This window comes from Hyalella azteca, unplaced genomic scaffold (assembly GCF_000764305.2).
Source record: "Hyalella azteca isolate HAZT.00-mixed unplaced genomic scaffold, Hazt_2.0.2 contig16377, whole genome shotgun sequence".
Taxonomy (NCBI): Eukaryota; Metazoa; Arthropoda; class Malacostraca; order Amphipoda; family Hyalellidae; genus Hyalella; species Hyalella azteca.
Window position 1 is genome coordinate 91390 of NW_025946201.1, and position 25105 is coordinate 116494.

Consider the following 25105-nt stretch of genomic DNA (forward strand, 5'->3'; position numbering starts at 1 on the left):
CTATCATTTGTAATCGAAGTTAATTCCTAATTTTAATTTCATTGAAGTTTATCAAGAAATCGCACACATGATGCAACAGTTAATCTGCGAGCAAAATGATCCTTTTGACTTGAAAGCTAATAGCAGTGAGAGTAAGAACGTAAATTGACTAGGAAGTTAATATGAAAAAAAAAAGAGATAAATAATAATATTATCACTGATATCATTTAGTCAGCCACTTCTAACTTCAGATATATCGCCTTACTTACTGATTTCGATCAGAATTTTCTCCAATATAGTTACTGGTTTCGAACCCTCAACTCTCTGCTCCTGTTTAATAACATTAAACGATTTGAAAGTTTTATTCATGAAATGTTTTCAAAATTTTGTCATTCACATAAAATCGATGTTTTCCAATGATTTTATCTTCGGTTCTGAAATCTGGTAGAAAGGTGAACCAAACGACTTTATATGCGATGCTGCCAAACTTTTAAATGCAGTTCCGCATTTTGCGCTCCAGAATAAGTCGACCTCATATTACTTCTACAATAGAGCGGCTTAGCTTGTTAATTAGATTGGCTATTGCATTAGAGGAGCCGAGCATCAAGGATGCAGATACCGCTGACAGACTACTTTCGCACCCAACTCGTGCAGCAACGCGCAATCACGACAAGAATGGTTACATCCAGGTGACCTATTGAGATTTCAAATTAAGATTTCGTATTGGGTGCTTCCGACGACACAATTTAGAATCTTTGTATAGTTTATACAACGCAATTAGGTCTAATGCCTTCAAAAGTTTCAAGCTCATTTATTGGCGTTAATAACTATTATTTTTCGTGAAAATTTGGTTGATAACATGTGTACCATTTTCGTTAGCCAGATTGTTCACTCCACTAATCGTGAACTTTTGAATTTATAATAGAACCAGCCTGCTGAAAAAACTTATTAACAGTACAGTTAATTGTCTTCTATTACATTAGCTAAAAATTAAAGATGGAAGTTACCGCTCAGAAATGACTTATTTTCCAAAATAATTTCAGGGCATGCTGGACAATTCTACAACCACGACATTTTCAAAAATCGTGAAAGTTTAAAGCCGTTCCTCAGAGAAAATCCTTTGTTTATTTAACGCAGATTTAGTTGAGTTATACGTTTAAATTAAACTTGTAGTGACCTCGACCCAATTATAGATTCCCAAAGCCAATTTTAAATTTTTTTTCTAACAAGATTGCTTTCATAGATTTTTGAACAAGAATTGGAAACTGAAGTCTGCAATTGAAATATATTGACTACTCACTAAATTGGTGATCCTGCATTGGTAAATTCATTGCTTTCGACTATTTACTTGGCTGATTTACTTAAACACTCGGCAAGCGGGCAACACGAAACTGTCGAAGATAAACTGTGAAGCTGGCAAGATTTTTCAGTAGAGGTTATATTGCTAAGAAATCATTTGGTCTTAACGCACTATTTGAAAACAATATCATTATGATACAATATCAATGCAAACTTATTGTTTTGGCTCATATTGACTAACATTATTCGCGATCAACTTCACCAAAGTTGAAAGTAAAATCACCTTTTCTTAGCTCAACGTAAGACCAAGCAATGCCGGTGCACTGCGTGTGTGTTTTATGGAAGGAAAGAGACTGGCTATTCTTTAATGATGATAGTCATTATCAGAGATAATGGCAAGGTCTAATCAGATAAAATGCATTATCAACACGGTACATAATATCCATATACCTGTACACGGTTTTTTTCCTCGATTGACTTGAACGAAGGTATAACTTGAAACCAAGCAAGTGCACCATGAATTGTATGCATAGGAAAGCTAATTAGAATAACAATTCTTCCTAACGATATCAATTAGGAATGCATATGCTCCCTGTGTACTACATGCAAATAATATAATAAATTTTACTGTTTTTCTTCAAACACACATTGAATTTTAGAGAAGAGATTCAGGAGGCAAAAATTCGCGCAAGTAAATTATTTCCCATTCCAAAATTTAATTTATTAACCTTGACAGCAACCATGTCTTACTGGTTTGAATTTTTTGAATTTTTCTAATTTTTAAATAAAAATAAGATACGACGACATTTGTCAAGCGATTATATGTTACCAAAACTGTATGTCAGAACTTTAAGGCAAACCTGTTCCTATAACTTTACTATCTTTAAATACGATGACATTTCTACCATTGAAGACAATGGCTGATAGTATAACCCTAAAACTGTCCAGGCAAGAAGGGTTTGGAAATTAAAATGTAGCCTGTGACGTAACACTTTTCACTGGTACCTGACTTCCAATTTTCTCTTTACCCCTACTTACCACTCAATGACGCCTCTTGTACCTTCTTTTCCACTCCTCCCTATAAAGGCACCGCACTGTCACTACCATTATCACCACTACCACCACTACAATCACCACATCATCATCACCACCATCTCCACCATCATCATCACTATCACCACCACTATCTTCATCACCACGTCCAGCTAATGATCATCGTTAAAGGTCGTAACCGATTCAAGGCTTCGTATTGAAGAAAGGGCCACGGGCCCAAGCAAATTGAGAGCCTGAAGAAATCATCACCAATGATCATTCCGAGCGCCGGTTTCAACCTGAAAGCGAAAGTGTATTTTCAATTTAAGTCAATTTCTATTCGGTATGATTATGAAATATTGCGAGGCATCAGGAACATTGAACACTTCGATTATGTCGACACTATTACCCGGTTTTTGTAACGAAGCAATAAGTATATCATAAAAAATAAGGTATTGAAATAGTAACCTGCAGCGGACCAATCGAGCAGAGATTGTTGGCAAGAGAAAATTTTATGGATTATTCAAAACAAGCTGAGAATATGTGTGTTGTGTCGGCCACTGTTCAAATTTCGCAGAACAATCGCATTTCTTGAAATTTTCTTCGCCTCGCCAACGAATTCTTTACTTGAAAAATAACACTCGAGCGTTATCGCGGGATAATATGGAAGTTGTTTTTGATCATGTTGATTCTTCAACTAAATTTTAGGCTTTCTGCAGTAAAGAAATTCCTCGCATCAGCAAGGCCAAAATTATCTAATTTTTATTTATGCTGCCTGAGTCAGAATTTAGGCATAAGAATTGGCCAGAACCATTTTCGGGACTCGAAAAATGGTTCTAAACTAAATTGAGATTTCATGGAGAATATACTTGCATAAACACCACTTCATTCATGCTTTCCCACTTCAGGTGGAACTTAAATTTAATTATTATCACACTTTCAGTCGATTAAGATCAAGAAACTTTCACAATCTTAATTCATCGTTGCTTTGCATGGTGCTGGTGTGATTTGACCTGATGATGCATTTGCATAAGGAATGATAAAACAATGAGCGCCACTAAATTCCTTAAAATTATCGATCGGAAAAGATACCAAGGCCTATACTTTCAAAAAGTTAAGAGATCGTAAGTTCATTAGCCAATCATTGACGGCCTTTCAAGCAAAATCCACCAATCATAGACAAGAAAATAGAGCGTAAATATTTACGTTCACGTAGCGAGTTTTGAAAGTATGGCCCCAGAAAGATCGATTAATCGGAAAACATGCCCTCGACTATCACCTTAAGTTCGCCGTTGGCGTAGGCGTCGTTGTCGTAAACGTAGCGGATGCTTGGCTCGGTCTTCGGCTCACGTCTCCGCAGTTCATGTGCTGGTTTGAAATCTTCGGTTGCCGATATCATCTCTTTGAATGTCTGTGCAGAAGTAATGAAGCTTTTTTTAGTATAAGAACTTACAAATATTGAATACAGTTGAGCTTCTACCAACTGAAACCTTTATTGTTTTTGGAGATGCGTGGCGGCTTGGTCGGCACAACGCCGCTTGCCGCCATCATTACTGCGGAGGAACGCGGTTGGACGGTGGCCAGGAATTGCAGCCTTGTCAGGAAAAATTTGCTACCAGCACTGGAAGTTTGATTGTCTATCCTCATTCCTCATGTCATATCCCATATGGTAGCTGGGTATTTTCTCGGCCTAAATTTTCAAACTTTTCAAACAGATCAAATTATTCCACCATGTTATCAGTAGCTATAAATTTTTTCGTTATTATGGACTTGTCGATAGAACAGGGACATTTTAGTCGAATTTAACGATAAGTTTATATGACATTTCATTTCATTTTCTCCTTGAAATCAAACCAGTGCCCTTGCATTAGGTACGCTTTTCGTGCTTCGCGTGCTAATCTGAACGATTTTTGGGATACCACATTCAGTGCATTCACATTCAAAATCGACTTTACTCATAATATAAGGCATTGTATCTGCTAATATAATGATTATTTATTAAAAATAATGCAATGTCCACATGACAAATGACCGTAAATTATGAGCTTTTTCTTGGTTAACATCATAGAATTTAATGATAATCTTTCATGTTATATTAAGTATCAATTGAGAACGTGATACGTAAGTATACGACAAGGACAGCTCGATGCTGGTAGACTTATTTTCACGTATTGATTGTAAAGAGCATTTATTATTTCCCGACGTTACTTTGCTTAAATGAATACTTTTTTAATTACTACTAATTAAATAAATTCAATGACATATGAATATATCTCTTAGAATGCTTCCACCAATTCAGTTAATTTAAATTGCATCAAATGGAAGGAAAACCTGACGAACGCTTGCTCCTCGCCTCGCTCGATTGAGGAACGCGTCATGGGAACGATTTAGTGATCACCCGATGCCATCCTAAGGCTGGAATTGTTCTACCTAAAGCAAACATTAGGTATGAAGATTTATTTTAACAAACAAGGAAAAGAACAAAGCTATTTACCATGCATGTATAAAGAATAAATTAGGAACGGTATTAATCTACCGCAAAAAAAAATAATAAAAATGCTTCATACGTTTTTGTTAAATTCTTATCCTGAGACTTTTATTGTAAAAGAATTCAAATTTTAGAGTTCTTCATACTTGAACTTTTAATATCAAAAACAGACTAATTAGTAAATTTAATTTAATTAATTAATTTAATTGCATGAGCAATTCGTTATTATTCCCTAGACAAAGTTAATTACCACTTACTCTTTTATTATAGAATATCTCATAGAGAGCAGACACTGGGAGGCTGAGTAAAGGCAGCACCACAAGTAACCATCCACAACCTTGAACCAGATTGCCCAGCTCAAAATACCAGAAATTCTATTGTTCAAAAACAGACTAATACCTCAAAATTTGATGAAACTAGTCGTCAGAAAAGTAATTTTTCATCTTTTTTGCTGTTCATTTATCTGGTTTGACGGATAATAAACCAAATTGAACACGTTATATTTTCTCCTCTGTTTGAAATATTTCGGCACTTTTCTTTTCCTGTGTTTGATTACATTAACACTTGTTCCCCTTTATATCACTGCGTGGCACTTCTTCCCCTTCACTCAAGATGAACAAGACACGGAAAAAGGTCATCTTCCTCTTGCTTATTTTTGAACATGCTTGCATATTGCATTTATCTAACATTTCGGGTGTCATCACTTGTTGCGGCTGAGCAACTACGTAGCTTTTGGTCCGAAGAACGGACTCCAGTACCTCAGTTGAAATTCTGTTTTGTTGCTTATTTTTTCACGTAGGTAACTTGTGGAAACACTCGCTCCACGAATGCATTGCAGACTGGTAAAAGTAGACAAGTGATGCAGCAGTCAGCCAGTTCTATGAATGGATGATGATTTTCAAGATCAGTGAAATATTGAATAGCACCCCAGAATTCAAATGACGCTCTAATAAGTGACACTCCAGAATTCAAAGCCAGCAAACAGAAACGGTGGAGCTTGCGTCGCAGAGATCGTTTCGACAACCTTACTCGTCATAGGCCATTTCATCACTGATCAGTAATCAATCAAGAGTTATCACTCTCGTGCTTATACTGCAGTAAGCTCTTTTGTTGAATGTTAACAATTAGATTGGAGTTATTTTATCAAGCGATAATCTCGCGGATCCAAAAATGGTGGGAAACCTCTAGTCGCACTGCTCTGAAGGTAATCGATATAATCCATGCCTACGCTGGGGGGAAGTTCAAATTTCAGAGGTGGAACTTAATGCAGTAAGTAAAAAAAGACCAGAAAAATACCAGATTTAGGCACAAATACCAGATTTAAAATATTCATACCAGACACCGTCAGAAAATACCTGATTTGTGAAATCTGGTATATACCAGTTGGTAACGCTGCTGGATATTTCGATTATGCGAACATGTTTAGCAGGTTTTTGTAGCGAAGCAACAAGTCGATCACAAAAAATAATGTATTGGAATAATAACCTACCGCGAACTAATTCAGCCAAGATTGTTGGAAAGAGGAAGTTTTCTGGATTTTTCAGAACGAGCCACTGAACCACTTGTTGCATTTTGCTCAAAGTTTAATGTATATGAAAAGTTTGATGTATATGTTGGTTTGTTTCTTTTATCATCTCTTATCAAGTGTATCAATATATCTACTAGCAATTAAGGACTGCTTACTTATTTTTGAAGGGAGTTTTGGTTAAATTGAGTGCAAGATGAATTCTTTTCTGCTTACACGATATGCGAAAAATTAGGAACTATTTTGGTAAAACAAAATGTCCAATATGAGCTCGTGGTACGACTTCCAAAATTGAGATCGTAAAACGACTCCCAAATTGATTTCAACTTAGTTTATGGGCCTCTTTCTTCTGTGTCAACACTTCTATTCTGCAGCCGTTCAACCTTTTAAAATATAACTCAGTACTCACTGCACTGAGTGACAGAGCGCATTTTCTGGTCGACGAAAATGTGAAGTCACAGACGGATAGACAGACGGACGGACATGGCGAGCACAATAGTGAATTTTTTTCCATAAATGAGGAAATTTTCTACAACTAGGCGATAATCTTACAACGATTGCATGATCGCTTGGGCTATAAGTGAATTTTTAATAAATACGCGATGATCTGAGCTTATTTTATTGTGGCTGTCTCAGTGAATGCATCTATGCTAGAATTAAGCTAGAGCATGTAGGTAAATTCTCCGACGTACTTCTCTTAGTGACACCTGTGCTATAAAAACCTATATCACAGCTCGCATTCTCACACAGAAGTCCTGATTCATCTGAAAGTATTGATCCATTGAAGGAAGCATTGAATCATTGAACCATTGACAAAATCAGAGAAAATTTTATTTAGTAATTTTTTACATTATAAATGCTTTGTATACAATATTCTCAGTCAAAAATGTCTTCACTTAAAATAAACACTCGCAGCTTGAGTAATTGCGTAAAACTCTTATTTTATATTTGGATTCCAAGAGCCCACGTACTTTAATGCTGAACTGCGTACGGAACTCAAAAAGGAGAATCGGTCTGCCCTCAATAGGTCTACTCTTCTAAAATTGTCGCAAAACTATGAAATTTTAAAGTAGATATCATTTAAATTGGATTCGTAACTCATGTTACATTTTGTTGAAATTTCATTTGATTTTCAAAATAGTCTTTTACTTCACTTTTTATAAGGCTTGTTCTAGGTATAGAAGTTTCTTGAGCTTTACATTTGGTTTAGCGACCCCTTTCTATTACCAAGTTAACCACAGGCTACTCTTTTTTCTTCTTGAGGTCACCGGTGGTCTTGGTCCTATAACAGCATCGTCTCACCAGAGCAATTATTATTTTTATGTCCAAATAGAGACACGCGATTGAGATCACAATCAAGGACAGCCAGACGTCCACGTTGTAGATCTGGTACCTGCGGAATAAGATCACTGCGAAATTTATAAAGTTTGGAATGGTTTTGCACGATTAGCGGCTAATGGAACGCTTCATCAATAAGGAAGTGCCTCCCTATTATTTGATAAGCACTAAGTCTACGTAGACAACGTGGATATCTGAGTGCTCCAATAAATTAAAGAATGACTTAAAAGATGAAATGATGATCATTTCGACACATAAAAGATTGAAAGCATAATAAGGGGGACCAATCCAATCATATTACTGAGAGTGAATAATGAAAGCGAAAAATTTAATCCATATTCAGTCCTGAACTAAAATTTTAATGTCTCAATACTGTTGTTTGTGAATAAGATTGAACAGCCAAGTGGGAATAAGTCAAGCTCAAGCTGTTAAATTAAAATGAATAGAAAGAATTAATTTCGTTGCTAGACTGTATATGTAGCGGGCGTAAACAGTCGAATATGAAGCACTCACCAAGCCATTCCCTTGACAGGGGACTGCAGATGTGGCGCCAGCTAATTAGCGCTGATACGCGGCTGGCGATATCGTCTCTAAAGCGGACATTTCTGCTCTATCGCGGCTATGTCGCGTCTCTACGTCGGCTCTGCAGCCGGCGACGGCCTGCTCTATTCCCTGCCCTAAATTTTAACTGGGATCTTTCACAACATTTTCAAAATATTTTCTGGCTTAAGGTCCAACAAAATTATAAATAAATTGATGTTTCTGGATGCCTCATTGTTGTTTATACTCGATATAGTACGTTTTGTGATTTCATCAATTTCTTTTAGGATTTTCTATAAAATTGAGGATTATATATCAGCCTGAAGTAAGTTTTAGTTTTTGTAACATAAAATTTGCCTGAAATTACTTCATTTCTTCACTACAGAAACTACCACTAAGAGTTAGCTTATATAAGGAAGAGGGCTTTAATTCCATAAAAGTGAGAATTAAGTCTTCACCAAATTGCAGCTGCCCAAGGGAGCACCTTTAAGCATTGAAAGTTAAAAAATAAAAACTTTGGTTAATTTAACAAATTTTTTTCGTAAAGAGATGGGCTGTCGGCACCCACCTTGGAAGGTAATATAATTTGGTGACTGCGTAGCTGAAGAGATTGGCAAGGGTATTCAGGAGGCGTTGTGTGAACGTCATAGGATGCTTCATGGGTAACCCCATCAAGGGTACGAAAGAAGGAAAATCTACATTTCCCACGAGGTCATGAGCGTAGGTGAAGAGTGTGTTCGGGTTCATGCTTATCACTGGAACCTGCGAATATGAATTTCTTACTCCAACAACTTGTTAAATTATTTCACCAGAAGATAATTTTAATCTCCTCGTGTTGGGATAAATCCCCACATGCCGATGGACCTCGAAAAAAATGTAAACCACAAAAATAACAATCCTCAATCCTTCAACCCCAATACAAGCATGATCTAGACGAATATCCTAGCCAAAGATCGAGGGCTAAACTAGACGACAACTATAATCGACACCATTCATTGTTAGCAGTTGTTTATTCACCAATTTTAATGAAATATCAGAAAATTTTATGTACATAGACTGGAATAAGAAGAAAATCATGAATAGTGCATTGCCTTCCGAGTAAAAATACCAAGTTCGAATCAAAGGATTACAAAAATGAAATCGGGCAAAATTAATTACTCTGATCTCAAAATTTTCGCCACTACTATAGACATTACCCAACCCACACTCACTTCTGTGTTATCCAAAAGTTCTAAGAAGCAGTCATTGACAAAGAGGCTGATGAATACCAGGTCGTATTCTGCGATTTTAATATCATGCACTTTTGTCCTCGACAACGCTTCAGCACACATTCCGGGTACCTTACTCATCATGTTAATGCCCGCCCACCAACCGCGGTTCTCGAATGTGTTCGGGAAGAGAGAGCTCATGTCAAACTCGATGTCTATTTCGGTGACGTTGTCATGGCTGATCATCGGCATCGACGTCAGCGACGTTACCTGAAAAATTCCCAGTTTTAGGCAAGTTAATACTTTTTAGAAATAAATGTAAGTTGACCTCATCGGTGCAAGGTTGTGAATTTAATTTCAGATGTTAAGTATTGGTGTTCAGGAAAGACGCATTCCAGGTCAGTCTGTACAACGCGATCGTGTCGTGAGCAACCCATTCATGGGCTTCGCTTGCTCATCAGTTGATCTTTATATTTTTTATTTGGGAGAAGAGAACGGCCGAAATTGGTAAGCTAAAAAATAAAAAAATTCACTAGTCATCGTCATGATATCTGTTTATATTAATCATGAATAAGGTATCCATAGGTTAGGTTATTCATGATACGTGTGTGAAGTAATTTATTAAGGTTGCTGGCATCAAGTTAGCTCTTGAGCACACGTTAGTCTCTAGGCTTTGGGGATTCATGAACGAAGACATCCTGTACCGGCAGGAGTTCATGATAAAGTCTTCTTCCGTAGATTTAATTTTTTGTTTACCAAGTTCGCTTTCAGCTTGCGCCTTATTGAATGAAACAGAATTTTTGCAAGTTCATTACAAATCGTTTTTACTAGATGCAGGATAGCACGATAATTAACCCGACCTCTCTCATGTTCAGAATTAGTAATCGCAACATCATGACCATGTATTCATCTGGATTGGACAGACAGCAACGGATATTTTTCTTCCAGTTTTCGATAACTAACCCTATAGGAAAGGGTTAGCTATTGAGTTACCTCGGCTTTCGCTTACAACAGGCCGCTTCACAAGTGAAGCTTTGTATGCATTTGAAAGAGTAATTCATTCATAAAATAATTACTTGTACGTATTCCTATCAAGTCAGCATTACAGAAAAATATTCTTGCTATATCAGTTCATTAATAAATTGGTGGGAACTTTCTGGTCACCGACTGAATGTGAAGTCATTGCACGTACGGCCACAAAACGTTTTGCGAGGAAGGGAGATAACAAAAACAAATTTATGGAAACCCGATTCTAACCACCCATGGAGTGGGATGGCATAATGTAGGTTGTTAAATTTATTATTTTAAGATAGATTGTACTATAATTTTATGAAGCTTGTGTACCTGAATTCAAATAGGTTTCTGGTATGCTGTTCTCCAGGGAGTTAGCTTTGTACAATGCACATTTTTAGTTTCAACGTCATGCTTACGCTGGTAATACTTATGATCCTAATTACATTTTATAATACTCACTTGGTGTCCATGGTCGGCGAGGGTTTTGATGATCTCGCCAAAAAATTGCCAGTGGCTTTTGCTTGAAAGCGGCGCGATGACGAGGATCTTGCTACCGTGACTGTACATGCCGCAGCTCAACAGCAGCAGCAGCGCCACCAACTGTACCTTACAAACCTGCATCTGTGCTGAACCGATTAATTATTTAGCGTGGAACTAACGGTGATTTCGAATCTACGAGTAAAATGCAAAAAGCCTCCGCACTCTGGATTTAAAAGTAAACATATAATATAATACAACATACAGTATAGCACGTGCCTCTATCAGAGTGAAAAAAGGCTGACAGGCTATTTTGTTTACCGAAAACAATCAAATGACGTTGTTACTTTGCTGAGCAGTCGAACGATCTCTCGTGACGAGAGATTGACTGTATTTGCTAACCGAATACGAACTGTGATCAAATATTCGCCGTTCTCGGTTAATATTTCCTTTGTGTGCGTGAACTATCATTTGTAATCGAAATTAATTCCTAATCATAATTTTATTGAAGTTTTATCAAGAAATCGTACACATATTCCTAACGATATCAATTAGGAATGCATATGCTCCCTGTGTACTACATGCAAATAATATAATAAATTTTACTGTTTTTCTTCAAACACACATTGAATTTTAGAGAAGAGATTCAGGAGGCAAAAATTCGCGCAAGTAAATTATTTCCCATTCAAAAATTTAATTTATTAACCTTGACAGCAACCATGTCTTACTGGTTTGAATTTTTTGAATTTTTTTAATTTTTAAATAAAAATAAGATACGACGACATTTGTCAAGCGATTATATGTTACCAAAACTGTATGTCAGAACTTTAAGGCAAACCTGTTCCTATAACTTTACTATCTTTAAATACGATGACATTTCTACCATTGAAGACAATGGCTGATAGTATTACCCTAAAACTGTCCAGGCAAGAAGGGTTTGGAAATTAAAATGTTTTAGAATCAACATCATATGGAGGTAAAAGTCTGTGGGTAAAGTTCGATTTATATCTAATCTTCTTAAAAAATTTCTGAAGATTCCTGCGGTACAAGTGAATGAGAAGTACAGTTGATCTGAATGGAATTGCTTCAGTAAAGAATTTCATTTCAGGCTACTTTTCCATTAAAATAAACTACCAACCACAAATGATATACATATATCTTATATGTTCGGATAAATTTGCAATCTGAACCGTATTATGTTTTCAGTAGATACAGCTTTTCCTTTCACTTAGAGCAACAAAAAAGACGTGGGTGACCACAGTGTCGTCAGCTGCAACTGCCTGCTGTATGTTTCGTGGATTTTAGCGAATTTTATATTCATTGAGATTGATTTCTTGTAACTAAATTTCAGAAGCTTTTTATTACTGCGAAATCATAACTTGATTTTAATTTGTAACTCAATCTATATATCTGTAGCTAGCATTTCAATTATGCATGCGTTTAGCTAAGAAAATGTGCTTTGTTGCTTGTACGAAAAAAAATCGACTTCTATAAAAAGAGGCATTAAACGCTTTTCTATGCACAAAATATTGTTTGAAAGAAATTGAACAATCTGCTTAAAATTTAGTCAATTAAAGGTGAAATGTTCGGAAGATATAATTTTAATTCCAGGTCCGCTGACAATGTACTATTCACGTACATATTCACGTACATATTCACGTACATATTCACGTACATATTCACGATCAAACATATCAAACACGATGTACATATTCACGATCAAAGACACAGATAGAAATCACATCTAATTGAGAAATGGCATCTTATTTTAAGCCTAATTACCAATTGAGTAGGCCTACAAAATTCTTTCCACGTTTCGTCAATATGAAATATTGTTGAAAATGTCATCACAAAAAAACTCATGTCCCGGTGTGGCCTGTGAAGTAACACTTTTCACTGGTACCTGACTTCCAATTCTCTCTTCCCTCTTTCTGACCATTTTATGACGCCTCTTGAATCTTCTTTTCCGCTCTTCCTTATAGTGGCACCGCAACGTCACTATCATCATCATCACCACCATCACCGCCACCACCAACACCACCATCTCCACCACCATCATCATCATCACCACCACCACCATCATCATCACCAAGTCCAGATCATGATCATCGTTAAAGGTCGTAACCGATTCAAGGCTTCGTATTGAAGAAAGGGCCACGGGCCCAAGCAAATTGAGAGCCTGAAGAAATCATCACCATTCGCCGTTGGCGTAGGCGTCGTTGTCGTAAACGTAGCGGATGCTTGGCTCGGTCTTCGGCTCACGTCTCCGCAGTTCATGTGCTGGTTTGAAATCTTCAGTTGCCGATATCATCTCTTTGAATGTCTGTGCAGAAGTAATGAAGCTTTTTTTAGTATAAGAACTTACAAATATTGAATACAGTTGAGCTTCTACCAACTGAAACCTTTATTGTTTTTGGAGATGCGTGGCGGCTTGGTCGGCACAACGCCGCTTGCCGCCATCATTACTGCGGAGGAACGCGGTTGGACGGTGGCCAGCTATTGCAGCCTTTCAGGAAAAATTTACTACAAGCATTGGAAGTTTGACTGTCTATCCTCATTCCTCATGTCATATCCCATATGGTAGCTGGGTATTTTCTCGGCCTAAATTTTCAAACTTTTCAAACAGATCAAATTATTCCACCATGTTATCAGTAGCTATAAATTTTTTCGTTATTATGGACTTGTCGATAGAACAGGGACATTTTAGTCGAATTTAACGATAAGTTTATATGACATTTCATTTCATTTTCTCCTTGAAATCAAACCAGTGCCCTTGCATTAGGTACGCTTTTCGTGCTTCGCGTGCTAATCTGAACGATTTTTGGGATACCACATTTAGTGCATTCACATTCAAAATCGACTTTACTCATAATATAAGGCATTGTATCTGCTAATATAATGATTATTTATTAAAAATAATGCAATGTCCACATGACAAATGACCGTAAATTATGAGCTTTTTCTTGGTTAACATCATAGAATTTAATGATAATCTTTCATGTTATATTAAGTATCAATTGAGAACGTGATACGTAAGTATACGACAAGGACAGCTCGATGCTGGTAGACTTATTTACACGTATTGATTGTAGAGAGCATTTATTATTTCCCGACGTTACTTTGCTTAAATGAATACTTTTTTAATTACTACTAATTAAATAAATTCAATGACATATGAATATATCTCTTAGAATGCTTCCACCAATTCAGTTAATTTAAATTGCATCAAATGGAAGGAAAACCTGACGAACGCTTGCTCCTCGCCTCGCTCGATTGAGGAACGCGTCATGGGAACGATTTAGTGATCACCCGATGCCATCCTAAGGCTGGAATTGTTCTACCTAAAGCAAACATTAGGTATGAAGATTTATTTTAACAAACAAGGAAAAGAACAAAGCTATTTACCATGCATGTATAAAGAATAAATTAGGAACGGTATTAATCTACCGCAAAAAAAAATAATAAAAATGCTTCATACGTTTTTGTTAAATTCTTATCCTGAGACTTTTATTGTAAAAGAATTCAAATTTTAGAGTTCTTCATACTTGAACTTTTAATATCAAAAACAGACTAATTAGTAAATTTAATTTAATTAATTAATTTAATTGCATGAGCAATTCGTTATTATTCCCTAGACAAAGTTAATTACCACTTACTCTTTTATTATAGAATATCTCATAGAGAGCAGACACTGGGAGGCTGAGTAAAGGCAGCACCACAAGTAACCATCCACAACCTTGCACTACGGGAGGATATACGTAGTCTTCGTAATAAGCTGGAATGTAGGAGTAAATCGCAAAGAAGAACACCGTCTGAAACATTACAAAATATTTTAGTCATTTATTGGATCTTTAGCTTAATGTTGTGTTTAGCATGTCTGAATAAAACGAATCCTCTTAACAAGGTATCTTAACATATACCAAGGACTGATAATTGAGCATCACAATTCATTATTTTTTATTTATTGGTTATGGTTTTTATGACGTTAATTGGTGATGCCAGTTACGCTATGACATCCGGGAGAAGATAGCTTGGGTTTCAGCCACCATATCCAGTCTACAGCCTGCAAATCATCTACAGGTCGTAAATGTACCGCGCCCTGCCTGCGGCCGCTCCAACACGACATCACTTAAAAACTAAACATCGATTAAAAATTACTCGACAGCAATTAAAAATTAATCGAGATCAATTGAAAATTTTTATATACGGCAGAAAATTTAGATATACAATATACATTCTACAACCCAATGAGCTTAATTTTGCTTAAGCTGTTTAGATGAGTCAAAGAATTATGCAAAGTAAAGATGGGGCAAAAATGGAGCTATTGTGAGTACGAGTAACATGCGTTTCAAATATTTATCCCAATAAAAGTGTCAGGAGGACAAGAAAATGTATCTTAACAATGTTAATTTCTAACCATCAACACAATAGGAGATAAAACAGCCCATGAGGCCGCCCAGTACACATACAGGAACATTGGCATGTAGATCTCCATCTCATCTCGGATGTTTTTCATGAAGCGATCAATTCCTGCAATAATAGAGACAAAAATATGATAAATAAATAAAATCCATTTAGTAAATGAAATTTAGAGGTATCCTCAATCATGGATTCATTAATACGGGATTACGTGCAAAGATGTATCTTGGCATTGCTTAGGGAATCTACTTCGTATGAGCATCGGAGTTACTGAAATCAGACAAAGCATGCAGTTGTATCATAGTTTAAAATCAACATCCAAGCCGGAAATGTGCAGTTAAATAGCATGACATATTTGGATTAGATATATATATATATAGCAGTTTTTAACCTTCAAACCACCATGATTTATCTTTACTATCATACTAACATTTTTAGTAAACAGCTTAAAAACTCAAGCGTATATATGTTAACTGCAGTTGGAAAAGGTAAAAAAAATCGAGGACCAAAATAATGTGTTGGAGTGTTACACACACCTAAATGACAAATTGATTCACGGAAACTCCCTGACTTCAAAGATCAATAAAAAACTGTTGAAGATATCATAACAATATGAATTGTATTGAAAGAGACATTACCTGAAATTTTGTATCACTTAGTTTTAGAGATGATATTGACATTCAACTCGCTATGTTGTTCGTCATATGAGGTTCCTTGTTGTTCGCTGTTCCTTGAACAGTTATTGTAAACACTTGATTCAAGATAAACCAACCCATAAAGAAATCACACGGAGCTAAATCAGGGGATCGGGCCGGCCAAAGAAGGCCACCTCTCAGAGAGATGAGACGCTCTGCTAAATGTTTCCTGAGACGGAGACAACTCTGCAAAACGGCCATTAGAAAAATACGCCTCGACAGCAAACGCACGCTACTCACTTGTCCAATGCATAGTGACAACTGACTGGGCGGGGCACAAAACTTCATGACCCTGTCTTTTGTGTTAAATACTTCCCGCCCTTTTCCTACAATATCTGGCTGTTTGGCTCAAAATACAAAACGTGATATTTCCGTGAATCACTATGTATATACGGGATTACGCGCCAAATCACCATTACGTCCCAAAGAACGACACAAATTTAACTTCTGGAATGCAAGATATCATCGCGTTTGATACATTAATGGAAGTTAAAACATTTAAATCGCTATGCAAGTAACTGTGAAGTTGTTAAGTCCGATGAAGCGTTATTGAAGACGATGGCAGGTTTATATATATTTAAATTTTGGGATTAAAGACACAGATAAATGCTGCAAAAACGGAAAGGTCGGAAGATTTAGTCAGAATCATCCTGGATTCTGTAGATTTTAGTGTGTATACTTTGCGAGATGATGCTTAGATGATATTACAAAGATTGATGCAAATCATTACCGCCTCAGAAGCATAGCCTTGCATTGAAGCTCTACACAAACGATAATCGGGCGATCAAATTTGGTACGGTAAAGCTGGCAGTGACATTTCGTTTTTTTAATTTGCGATAGCTTCGGTCGTATTGATCATGCGCAAGCAATTGATTTCGTATTGATCAAAATTAAATCCTACCAGCACGATTATTGGAATTATTTCGCTTGCATAATTAGTCATGACACTAAAGGATGTGTGATATCACTTCTGTTGAATATTTATTGACGCAATAATGAAATTAATATTAGTCTACACAATTATTTCAATTCAGACGTTTGACTTACCGTATATATACGTGACTGTGAATAGTTCCACAATTCCGTAAATGATGACGGACAACCATCCAGAGTACCAGTTGAAGAGCTCGAAAACATACAATCCTCCCTCCAAACAGAAGGCGATACTGATGACAAACATGAAGAGGCTGAGGGTGCTGATAACGAGGGGCTTGTGCTCTCGTAGAGACGTAAACTGATCATATATTGCTGATGTTAGCGTCTCAACCAACGAAAACTGAAAAGAAAATCAAGTTACGGCAATCATCACGGAAATTGAATCAATATCTTGTTTTAAAAAAGTTTTCGGAATGAAGTTTCAGAATTCACTTTAACCGATGTATGGATTTTGGAAGTACTTCAAGAAGAGATTTTTTGATATGATGTGTTTACTCCCGGAAAGTTCGGAAGACAATTTACCTGGGAGTCGAGTCCCAGAATGACGAACATGACGAAGAAAAGGCATGACCAAAGTGGAGGTAGAGGCATCATGGTCACGGCGGCAGGGTATGCGATGAACGCTAGACCAGACCCTGACGACACCACATCCGTTACCTGAAGGTCAGTGAGTCAGGAAAAGCTAGAGGGTAAATGCAGGAAGGACCACAGTTTGCAGTTCAGAGCACAAAAAAAGCTAGAGGGTAAATGCAGGGTGGCTCAGTGTTTGAAGATTAGTGTACAATGATTGAAGAATCGAGTTGTGGGTTCGATCCCAGCTTCCATGCAACAGTTCTGGTCAAAATCGGCGAGGTGGCCGGGCGGTTAAGAGAAAAGCTAAATTTGAGCAGTGAGATGAATGGTTGAGACGCGCAACAAGCTGTGAAAATTCTACATGTTCAGGATCAGCGACAGGTCTAATAGCGTTATCAACGCTGTCACCGCTACAATTCTATAAATTCACTACAAATTTAATATTCTCTGATCGCCGAATATCATGCGTCGTCCCTTTAACAAATGAACCAATACTTCTTTATCGCCAATTAAATAAACAGGCGCTATTTATATTATTTTTAGGCTGGTAACAAACTAAATAAATAAAAATAAAATGAGTATTACTGACTACTTTTTTCATGACTCATTCAAGTTTCTCGATTATGCATTTCTTATATGATGCCACTCTGAACCAATATCGTCAGTTATGAAACGAATGCCCGACAGAAAGACAAACAGAAAATGCGTGCATTTTCGACTAGCCCGAATGAGTCATATTGACTCACTCAATTCTCCGAGTTCAGCCTCGAATCTTACCTCGACTCCAGCAGACGTTGCCATGAAGCCGAGAATACTGAATATAACAAAACCAGCAAACACTGACGTCACGCAGTTGCTGATCGCAATCACAATCGCATCTCTGAAAATGAAAGGTCAGAACTTTTCACACTTCTTTTATCAGCGGTGGAATATAAGTGACCTTATTTTACCATTTTGAATTCATTTGATGCCCTAGGCTGTTCTAACTTCAATAGATACACATTTAATTACACATATTCAACAGTTGCACATTAATATAAATAAATGTAACGAAATAGCCTAACAAAATTTAGAGACGTGTGCGATCCTGTATTTTGGCCGCCCAGGACTCTGGGAGCACGTAAATCAGCTTCTCTGTGTCCGCTTCGGCTCAGGGTTCGACAGGCAGCCTCTGGGCAGCTGGTTAGCTCGATACGACTCGGCTCGGACAACCCTTGTCATTTTCTTAGGCGACTATAAAGTCGGGTAGGAGATTCTGACCGCAAACTGATTTTGATCGGGTGGCCACGCATACCCAGAAAAACTTTGCGCAGGCGCGGGGTGTAGTGACTATTCGGCCGAAGCCTAGGTGGTCCCCAAATTTTGTTAGGGTAGTTTCTTTAGACATCTCTTGAGTTTTGATGCATGCAGTTCTTCATGTACAATGATAGTATAATTACGAAATTTAGGCACATAATATTCAATATCTCACTATTTTATGCATTTGTTGGATGAAACAAACTGTTCTGGAATCGTCATTCCAGAATTGGAATCATCGTTCTAGATTCCAGAAAATCAGCCCGCATGGTTAGTGGGTTAGTGATAACTATCAAACAATAAACAGTAAAGAGCTCTTTTTCTTCTCCCCTATATTTTATATCAGATTTAAGCACAACCTCCGTCAACTCTAAACTATTCCAAAAAAAAATTAACAAAACTCACCCTCATTCGATAGCTTAACGACACCTCCAGACAGATGAAGCTCCCGACAAAGTTTGGTACACCGGCTCACATACAAAAACTTTGAGCTCAACATTCAGCCGCCCTTTTAAACGCTGCATTAATCATAGAATGATATGCCCCTGAAATTTCGACTTAGAGTAGGCTAAAATGAGTTCTCAAATCCTTTCATTTACTAAATTTTCAACCGATTATGTGTTTGAATGTCATCATGTATTATATTATGTAAGCGGTAAGCATGGTTACAATTTACATATTATGAGAAAATTTTCTCCTGCTAACCTCATGCAATTGACTTTAAATCCGTTGTACGAAGCCAAAACGATGAGACCACCAAAAGCCGTTGATAAAGAGAAGAAGATTTGGGCAGCTGCGTCGTTCCAAACTTCCGCTTCCATCAGCCTGCTCATGTTCGGCTTCAGAATATAGAATTCTATTCCTTTGTAAGCTCCCTCGAGTGTGATACCTGGAAAATGATCTTTTTCATTGAGAGTTCAATTACAATAGATTATCAAATTTGGAAAGATTTCATTTATATGTATCAACAAAATTTTATTCATCAAACTTGTTACTCAACATGCGCATAAATTTATTCATATTGCCCAAGTATATTCGAGCGACAACTATTACAAATTGTCACTCATCTTAAGGAAATTACAGTTAACCAAAAAATTATTTGAGCGTACATTTTCGAACAATTTTCAGTTAATACAATTAAACGAAGATGATTTTTTGTCCGATTCATATCAAACATTACTTCTACGTACCACTTTGTTATCATCAGTTTCGCACGGGCTCTACGCATTTTATAACCCTCTAAATTGGAAGATCTAGTCTCACGCTAAATCAACTTGGCTTAGTCAACCTATACACTACATTCACTTGCTTCAATATCATGATATTTTCAATATCAATTATCCTTATTCAAAAATCTTGCATGGCTTCATTGCTATATCTTTCCTACCCGCACGCTCTGATAAAAATTACCGATTTTGAAATTTTAGGACATAATAACATTTATTTATAATAATGCCACGTTTTGCGAGCAATAACAAGAGCAAAGATTGAGTCAGGAACTGAAGTTGAAAACTTAAATTGGGCTTTATGCTCTATTTTTGGTGGAAATATATTTATCGTGTATTGAGATTTCGTTTTCGGTGAAATCTTAACACGGTATACGCCTGTCCAGTAATCGTTAATGTTCAAATCAACTTGCGTGCGATCACAAAAAAAATTGGCTCGGTGAAAAAATTCAAGTACATTTTAAGTTTAATTTGTTGTATCAAAATTATTTAGAATTTTGCATTTTATGAACTTGTTCATTGTTTACCACTAAGCAGCAGTTTAAAATCACTGTTGGTACACCTAGCTACTGCACTAACTTCGGGAAATTAATTAATCTAATCTGTTACAAAATTATTTGATAAGTTTACCTCACCTCTCACGAACAGGATTACCAAGACCACATAGGGGAAGATTGCCGTGAAGTACACGACTTTACCAGAGCTCTTCACTCCTTTAATGAGGCAAGCGGCCACTGCGATCCAAGCCAAAGCCAAGCAGCCAACTAACTCCCATCGGATACTTCCCAGGTCCGACCATGACCTTCCGTTGATGCCGAGCATTCGATTTCTGAAAATAATAAACCTACTTTCTCATGATTGCTCATCTAATAGAAGAAAAGTTGGCAATAGTTTCTCATTTCACGATTGAAATATCTGTGTGAACTTCTTTGACGACTTCTTACAACTGATTACAACTGAGTCCATGATTAAAAATCTGATCATATGATGTAAAAAATATTAACAATTATTAACAGGATGCGCCTTCAAAACTTCTATCCGCGAATATTATAGATTTTTTTACAAGACTTCTCTTTAACTTCACTTCTTGTTTGTTTGTCTGTCTGTCTGTCTGCTACAAATCTTATAATCGATATTTAACACACTTCTACCTGTCCAATCGATCTGAAATTTTGCACACTCGCGTAAAGTTGGAGACAATGCATGAATCAATTTACAGAATAAATAATTTTGTAACTTATAATTTTTTTTTCATTATTAAAAAAAATTAAAAAATAATTTCGCCTGCTACAAATCTTATAATCCATATATGACACAATTTGACCTGTCCAATTGATCTGAAATTTTGCACAATTGCATAAAGTCAGAGACAATGCATGAATCAATTGACATAATAAATAATTTTGAAAATTTACAAAATTTTGATATCTTAAAAAATTTTGAAAAATAATTTTTTTTTTCAATATTTTAAAATAAAATTAGAAATTCATTGTACATGTGTAACATCCAAGACACCGGATTATTCAGAAGCGTTGTCTTTAAAAGTAATTTTTAAACGAATATTATTTTATATTCTAAGGTATAATATATTTAAGTCTGCTATCGTTTGATCGTGTTCACAAGCAGAAATTGCTTGTGTTCAGTTCAAGACTTTAGTAATATGCCCAGTAAGTATCTATTTATTCTAGGGTGTAATATATTTAAATCTCCTATCGTTTGATCGCGTTAATTAGAAGATATTGTTTGTGTTCAGTTTAGGATTATAGTAATAAGCTCAGTAACTTTTTTTATATTATAGGGTATAATATATTTAAGTCTCCTATCGCTTGACCGAGTTCACAAGCAGAAATTTCTTGTGTTCAGTTCAAGACTATAGTAATATGCCCGGTAATTTTTTATTTATTCTAGGTTGTAAATATATAAGTCTGCTATCAATTGATCGCATTAACTAGAAGATATCGCTTGTGTTCAGTTCAAGATTATAGTAATAAGCTCAGTAACTTTTTTTAGATTATAAAGTATAATATGTTTAAGTCTCCCATCATTTGATCGTGTTCACAAGCAGAAATTGCTTGTGTTCAGTTCAAGATTATAGTAATATGCCCAGTAATTTTTTATTTATTCTAAGGTATAATATATTTAAGTCTCCTATTGTTGAATCGCGTTAACTAGAAGAAATCTTTTGTGTTCAGTCTAAGATTATAGTAATAAGCTCAGTAACTTTTTTTATATTCTAAGTTATAATATACATAAGTCTCCTATCGTTTGATCGTGTTCACAAGCAGAAATTGTTTGTGTTCAGTACAAGACTATAGTAGAATGCCCAGTAATTTTTTATTTATTCTAAGGTATATTATATTTAAGTCTCCTATCGTTTGATCGCGTTAACTAGAAAATACCGCTCATGTTCAGTTTAAGATTATAGTAATAAGCTCAGTAACTTTTTTATATTCTAAGGTAGAACATTTTATATATTTAATAAGTCTCCATCGTTTGATCGTGTTCAGAAGCAGAAATTGCTTGTGTTCAGTTGAAGACTATAGTAATATGCCCAGTAATTTTTTATTTATTCTAGGGCATAATATATATGTCTCCTATCGTTTGATCGCCTTAACTAGAAGAAATCGTTTGTGTTCAGTTTAAGATTATAGTAATAAGCTAAGTAACTTTCTTACAAGACTTCTCTTTAACTTCACTTCTTGTTTGTTTGTTTGTCTGTCTGCTACGAATCTTATAATCGATATTTAACACACTTCTACCTGTTCAATCGATCTGAAATTTGGCAAACTTGCGTAAAGTTGGAGACAATGCATGATTCAATTGACAGAATAAATAATTTTATAAATTAAAATTTTTTTCATTATTAAAAAGAATTAAAAAATAATTTCGCCTGCTACAAATCTTATAATCCATATATGACACAATTTGAACTGTCCAATTGATCTGAAATTTTGCAAAATTGCAAAGTCAGAGACAATGCATGAATCAATTGACAGAATAAATAATTTTGAAAATTTACAAAATTTTGATACCTTAAAAAATGTTGAAAAATAATTTTTCTTTTAAATATTTGAAAATAAAATTAGAAATTCATTGTACATGTGTAACATACAAGACACTGGATTGTTCAGAAGTGTTGTCTTTAAAAAGTAATTTTTAAAAGCATATTATTAGTTACTCAGACCGGTTTGAGCAAGCGCTTATTTACCTTTTGTTCAATTCGTTCGGAATTGAATTGAATCGAAACAGTGATTCTATGAGGCTATTAAAAATTGCTTCATTTTCCATTCTATTCATTCTGAACTTGAACGACTATGTATTTCAATACATAATGTTTTAAGTAATACGGCATATTTCTTAGTTCGCAGTCATACGTACTCACGGTAGGGAAACTGCGAATCTACGAGACTAGGGAGAAAGAGCACGGATTATCACGAATTCTTCACTTATCACCTGTAGTAATCCTCAGCTGCGGAATATCTCTTGACTGCGAGCTCGGCCCTGATGGAGATGTTGTTCGCCGTGAGGCAATGCGTCGAATTAACGGCTTCCAGGGAGTCGATACCACAAAAAGTGTCCGTGTTGTGACACTCTCCAGCGTAGTAATACATTGAAGCGTCACGGCACAATGCGTTTTCTTCAAACGTGTAACAGCCTGTGATAATAAGTAAAGAAAACATATTGAATGTGGATAAACACAAAAATATCTAGTTCAACTAATGATGGTTTTCTGGAACATAATGTCGTTTATTTTTATAATACGGTCATGGCAATATTAAAGCGCACTAATCATGATTTATGTTAAGGACTTCATGATGGAAGTTTGATTTAACAGGCTATCATGAATCGACCCTCATTTAGAAGTAGAGGCACCGGTTCAATATCTACATAATCCGCAATAAAAGATAAAAGTTTCATCTTTTTCTGCTATTTAAACCAAGCTTTTTGAAATATTCTCGAGCACTGAAACTCAATAATATAATACAGTAACAATTTCTTTGAGGTATTTAGTATTAAAATTTGTATAAAGTGCGCATATCAACAAGTATAAATAAATTCGTAGCAATGCAATTTGGAATTTATTATATATTAAATATTCTGTCGAAAAATAACCAATTTAATAGTTATTTCATGTACTTATGCTGCTGTAATTATGACCAGATTGGAAAATACAATTTGAATCTAGAATATTATTAATGTATTAATGCAATACTCACCACCAGTTAGAGGGCAGAGTTTGGGGAAGAGTATATTAGGACCCAGGCTGACATATTGTCCGAGCGCGAGTTCCATGAAGAAAAGCGGTATCCCAGCTACGAGGAGCATGATGGTGTATGGTATCAGGAACTCACCACCAGTTAGAGGGCAGAGTTTGGGGAAGAGTATATTAGGACCCAGGCTGACGTATTGTCCGAGCGCGACTTCCATGAAGAAAAGCGGTATCCCAGCTACGAGGAGCATGATGGTGAACGGGATCAGAAACGCCGCTGCAGGGAGCGATGAAAATATCTTTAATTTTGATTTTTAGCGCAATTTCTCATTTATGGAAAAAATGCATTATTGTGCTCGCCATGTCCATCCATCCATCCGTCCGTCGTCCGTCTGTCCGTCCGTGACTTCACGTTTTCTTCGACGAGAAAATGCGCCCTCTGTCACTCACTGCAGTGAGTACTGAGCTATATTTTTTACAACAAGGTATTAGCTGTCTGAGGGCTCACCTATAGCCCTTATTCGACTCTAAGTAAACACAAGCTAGGGGCTAAATTTTTCAATTAAATTGTTCAAAATTTATTGTTAACTTGTTACTTTAGTAATCACGTTCAATGCATACTCACCTCCACCGTTCTTGTAACACAAGTAAGGGAAGCGCCAGATGTTGCCAAAACCTACTGAGTATGCGAGGCATGACAGGAAAAACTCGCATTGATTGCTCCACTGGCCGCGGTTGTCGGGATCAACATTGGCTTCTTCTCCATTTCCTACCTCCATAGCTTGGCCATTCTCGTCATTAACATTGAATTTATCTTTTCGACGAGTCATTTTATCAAAAATATTTATAA

General features: G+C 36.2%; 1 protein-coding gene across 1 annotated transcript; it reads right to left on the bottom strand.

Annotated features, from left to right (window-relative positions):
• Positions 1-2424: 2424 nt before the first annotated feature.
• LOC108679905 (sodium- and chloride-dependent glycine transporter 1) lies at positions 2425-25105 on the bottom strand. The gene is made up of 14 exons (XM_018168644.2): positions 24881-25105; positions 24398-24532; positions 24183-24227; positions 23499-23700; positions 20681-20874; positions 19525-19708; positions 18301-18403; positions 17473-17607; positions 17062-17290; positions 15318-15430; positions 14637-14712; positions 5056-5135; positions 3590-3721; positions 2425-2609 (listed from the first exon to the last, which is right to left on the bottom strand). Exons 1-14 carry the CDS (start codon positions 25083-25085, stop codon positions 2577-2579), a joined length of 1866 nt encoding a protein of 621 aa, XP_018024133.1. The 5' UTR covers positions 25086-25105; the 3' UTR covers positions 2425-2576.